Consider the following 4,989-nt stretch of genomic DNA (forward strand, 5'->3'; position numbering starts at 1 on the left):
TGCATATTTTGATCCAGGTGATCATGCATTGTGGGATTGCAATTGCTTCTAAACCAGCTAGAATGAATTCTCAGCTCACTGTGTCAAAAGCTTTCCTTAAGTCAATCTTTAAGGCACAGTTGGCCGGCCCATTGCTTAAATGTGAATTGTGCATAAGTTCCTGAGTGAGTAGGATAGCATCTGATATATTTCGGCCCGGCAGGAAAGCTGATTGTGAGGGGCCAATGACCTCATCTAAAACAGTCTTTAACCTGGAAATAATAATCTTGGATATGCATTTGTATAGAACATTGCAGCAAGATATTGGACGAAAATCATTCATGCAGGATGGATTTTCAACCTTAGGCACAAGAGCTACTCTAGTAGCATTGACACAGCGAGGCAGGGTGTTGTTGGTGAAAAAATACCTGGTGGCAGCAATGAAGTCGGCTCCAATAATAGACCAGCATTTCTTGAAGAAAAAAGCATTATAACCATCCGGTCCTGGGGCTTTGTTGTCAGGGATTGAGAACAGGGCAGCCTTGATTTCATCATTAGTAAGAGGTAGGAGCATTGCTGTTGTGGATGCAGCAGAAATAGCGTTGGGATATAGCGGTGCAATATCATCTGTCATTGGAGGCTGCGGTGTTGAGAGAAGTTGCTCAAAAAAAGATACTGTCATGTGACTCATCTTCTGTTGATCGTGGATTATATTGCCTTCATCATCCATCAGATGATGAATTCTGTTCCTGACCTGCCGATGTAGCAAAGATTTGTGGAAGAATTTGGTGTTCCTGTCACCTAGTTGAAGCCACTGTACTCTAGATCTTTGTTGAAAGAACGATTCCTCATCTTTACATAATTGCATGTATCGATGAGCACAACATCTTTCATCAGTTCTGGCTTCGGGTGAGGTTGGGTTGGCATCAAGGACGGTCTGAGCAGCATACCATGCATCTTTAGCTTGTGAAACTCTGCTTGTAATGTGGGACGTGTGCTGCTGATGAAGTTTCTTAAGCTCATGTTTTAGGAGGCGGAGCTTGGTGGTAAGTTGATACATTGGATTACCATTGATTGTAGCCTGCCAGGATGAGCTAACAGTGGCTAGAAAATCATCACGGTCAGCCCATAAATTCAAAAATTTGAAAGGAACCTGTCTTTTGTAGCTATCAGTCTGAAGATGAAGTATCATGGCACTATGATCAGAGATGTGACGCGGTTGGAAAACAGAATGAGCTGCCGGCCAGGTGGAGAACAAGCACTGATTCCCAAATATCCAATCCAATTTCTTTTGTATAGTATGATCACCATGTTGTCCATTATGCCAAGTAAACCTGAGACCTGTGTATGGAATTTGGATGAGCTCAGACTGACGGATGCAGTTGTGGAAGTCATCTTGATGGCGATACCAATTCACGTCCCCGCCTACTCTGTCATCAGCAGTCAATATGGCATTGAAATCCCCCATAACAATCCATGGGATACCAATGTTTCGGGTGCTTTCTTGGCATAGATGATTCCAGAGAAGCAGTCTTTCGGATGGGGTGTTGTAGCTATAAATGAAGGTGATTTTGAGAGGGTGAGTGGAAGATGGGGTAGTGACTTTACAAGAAAGCACTTAAGGAGAGGAATCTTCATAGATGAGGTTAAGCTTGAGGGAATTCCAGCCGACTAAAATACGGCAGTGAGAGGTGTGATGAATGTTGGAAATATAATGCCAGCAGGAAGGGGCCAGGTTAGCTTCCGCAGCAGCTAAATTGGACACTTCAATTTTGGTTTCAAGTAGACCAAATATGTCAAGATTATTTTTTTGCATCCAGTGATGGACATTTTTTTGTTTTTGGAGGCTATTAAGGCCCCATGTGTTCCAGCTACCTATATTAAACATAAATAATGGTAAGAAACATCAAACAGAATTAAAGGCCTCTAACCTCCTTTTTTTTCCTACCCCCTTTCTTTTTCCGGACTGTTTTCGGAGAGGAAGTGGGGGATGCATCATGTGTGGCAATAAAGGTGGAGGATGTCTCAACAGTAGCTTCAGAAGCTGTGTGTGAACTTTCACTAGTTGTGCCCAAGGAGGCCATTCTACTCTCCTGACACGGTGTAGTGTCCAGGGCAAGAGGAAGCTGAGAAGTGTGGATGTTGGTTGGGTGATCATTTCCTGACTCATGACAGGAATTGTTGTCGTTGGATACATGAAGGTCAGGCTGATCAATTTGAACAGCAGGTGTTGGGGAAGGAGCGATGGTGTTTAAGGCTGGTTGGGGGTCTATAAGTGGTGGAGGATATGGGGTCGTGGGAGAGGATGGTTTGCTTGAGGATGGGGCAATAGTGCCTGGTAATGGATCATTGGAGGTGATAATGGCCATATGGTTGGGGAGGCATTGTATTGTGGGAGGAGTGGCCTTGCTGGATGATGGATCATCACTGCTTGGGGATGGATCTTGTGGGATAGGTAAGGGTGTGTTGGTTGGGTGGGATAAAATAGTTGGGGGAAATGGAAGTTGGTCTGCTATGCCTTTGCCTTTGTCCAGTTTAGCTGGTTGGGATGCTGCAATGGGAAGGCAGGAGTGGCCAAAAACTTTGCATTTGTCACAACGAGAAGGCTTCCATTCATAGTCTACTGTTACTGTGATTGGTTCGGCTGATAGGGGACTGTCTATTTCAAAATCCTGAACATAGGGGAGAGTAGCATCAATCTCTACGCAAACCCTTGCATACTCTAACCGCGTGCAGTTGTAGGTTTGCTCATCACAAGACAAAGGTCGACCAATCATGCTGGCAGCCATGCTCAAACCCTGCTTAGACCATAAAGGAAAAGGCAGGCCATGTAGGCGGATCCAAACTGGAAGTGTAGAGATTTTATTCTTGTCAAACTGGAATCGGGGATGCCATTGTTGCAGGATGATGTTCTTACCTCCGAACATCCATGGTCCTTTCTCTAGCACTGCATGCATATTCTCCTTAGTGTTGAACCTAAAAATCATGAAGCCATTGGCGGTGGCTGTGACATGCTCTAGACCACACTGTTTCCACACCCGAGATGCAATTTTATTGACAGCATGGTATGGCATTTTGTATCCTGGAAAAAAAACCAACCATACATCTAGTCCACTGATCAGAATTCTCCATCAACATTGCTTCTGAGACCTGGAGACGGTGTCCTACAGGTTGACGAGGAAGATTTTCAAGGGTGAAACGAGTGATTGAGTCAGAAATCCTAACTCTATCAGCCCATGATGTTGAGTCAGCAGCCTTGGGGATTGGTTTGTTCTTGGCAGTAATCATGGTGGTGTTTAGGTGGTATATAGTAATGGTTAGACAGGATCAAGAGGCCAAGAATGTAGGTTTAGTGAAGGGCGGCTGGAAAAAAAGAAAAGTGAGTGGATGTGAGGGACGGAGGTGATGGGTGTAAAGAGCTTTTGGGAAGAATCCGGCTTAGTGGAAAGGTGAAGATGGTTGATGGGAACGTGTGGCAAGGTTGAAGAGATGGAAACAAAGGCTATCGGAGTAAATCTCAGGCCGGCAAGCTAAGAACCTCCTATCGCCTGTCGCAGCCATGTTTTCTTCATCCCTCCCTGAACCCTGAACCCTGAACCCTGAACCCTGAACCCTGAACCCTCAACCCTAAACCCTAAACCCTAAAACCCTAAACCCTAAACCCTAAACCCTAAACCCTAAAACCCTAAACCCTAAACCCTAACCCCTAACCCCTAACCCCTAACCCCGAAACCCTAACCCCTAAACCCTAAACCCTAAACCCAAAACCCTAAACCCTAAACCCTAACCCCTAAACCCAACCCCTAAACCCAAACCCTAAACCCAAACCCTAAACCCTAAACCCTAAACCAAACCCCTAAACCCTAAACCCTAAACCCTAAACCCCAAACCCCAAAACCCCAACCCCAAAACCCAAACCCTAAACACTAAACCCTAAACCCTAAAACCCTAAACCCTAAACCCTAAACCCTAAATCCTAAACCCAAAACCCGAAACCCGAAACCCTAAACCCTAAACCCGAAACCCCAAACCCCAAACCCCTAAACCCCAAACCCTAAACCCTAAAACCCCTAAACCCCAAACCCCTAAACCCCAAACCCTAAACCCTAAACCCTAAACCCTAAACCCTAAACCCTAAACTTTTTTTTGGAAGAATTTAAGATGTATATATATGAAAGGGAAAATTCTCTACATAAATACGAGGGGCATACCCCAAGAGAAACAATATTTTTCTCAGCTGCATGCTAAAAAGAAAGAAGAAACAATATAAACGAGGGAAAAAAAAATTAATGCATGGCCACTGCGTGGATAGTGGTCATGTAATTAATTCTCGCCCTGCATTACAAAGTAAAGAAAAGTAGAAAACCATGCAAGGTTTCTACGTGAACAGTAGCTTAGAATTAATTGCGCCGAAAGATCATTCCAGTGGCAGCAGTCTTGCATTATCAACCAGTAGCTTTGTTTATCTTCGGATTGAGCAACTGTTAAGTTGCCAAACGGAGACCCCAGATGTCCTGTATCAGAGAAGGACAGTTGCCCTCATAATTCATGTTCGTGATGTGGATGCGAATTCTTTGGAGAATTGCATCAACTGTTGCAGATGGGGGCTGAAAGGCATTGTGGAAGACCCTGTTGTTTCTTTCATGCCAGATAAAGTAGACTGTGGTAGAGAGCAGGAGTCTAGCAATCAGATGAGTAATGTCATTCTTTTTTGTATATATGTTTGAAGACCACTGCAGCAGGTGATCCCAAGTTGCGGGTGGCCAATGAACAAGAGCTTTGTTACTTACAGTTTTCCAGACGAATGTTGAATATGAACACTGGAAAAAAAGATGATCATGGGTCTCAGTGTGATGATCACAAAGCATGCAGGTGGCGTTACTTATTATGCCATTCATGTGCAACCTGTCCATTGTGCTTAATCGACCTTGTGAGGCCAGCCATAGAATGAATGATTGGCGTGGAATGTAGCCTTTATACCAGAGCAGCTTATGTATGGTAGTTGCAGTT

At 44.3% G+C, this 4,989-nt stretch overlaps 1 protein-coding gene across 1 annotated transcript; it reads right to left on the reverse strand.

Moving 5' to 3' along the window:
* Positions 1–79: 79 nt before the first annotated feature.
* Positions 80–3,267, reverse strand: LOC127905205 (uncharacterized; the record flags this gene model as incomplete). The annotated part of the gene is made up of 3 exons (XM_052452251.1): positions 3,079–3,267; positions 1,928–3,005; positions 80–1,581 (listed from the first exon to the last, which is right to left on the reverse strand). Coding segments are annotated over exons 1-3 (2,769 nt in total), but the record flags the coding sequence as incomplete, so codon positions are not given.
* Positions 3,268–4,989: the final 1,722 nt, after the last annotated feature.

This window comes from Populus trichocarpa, chromosome 4 (genome assembly GCF_000002775.5).
Source record: "Populus trichocarpa isolate Nisqually-1 chromosome 4, P.trichocarpa_v4.1, whole genome shotgun sequence".
Classification (NCBI taxonomy): Eukaryota; Viridiplantae; Streptophyta; class Magnoliopsida; order Malpighiales; family Salicaceae; genus Populus; species Populus trichocarpa.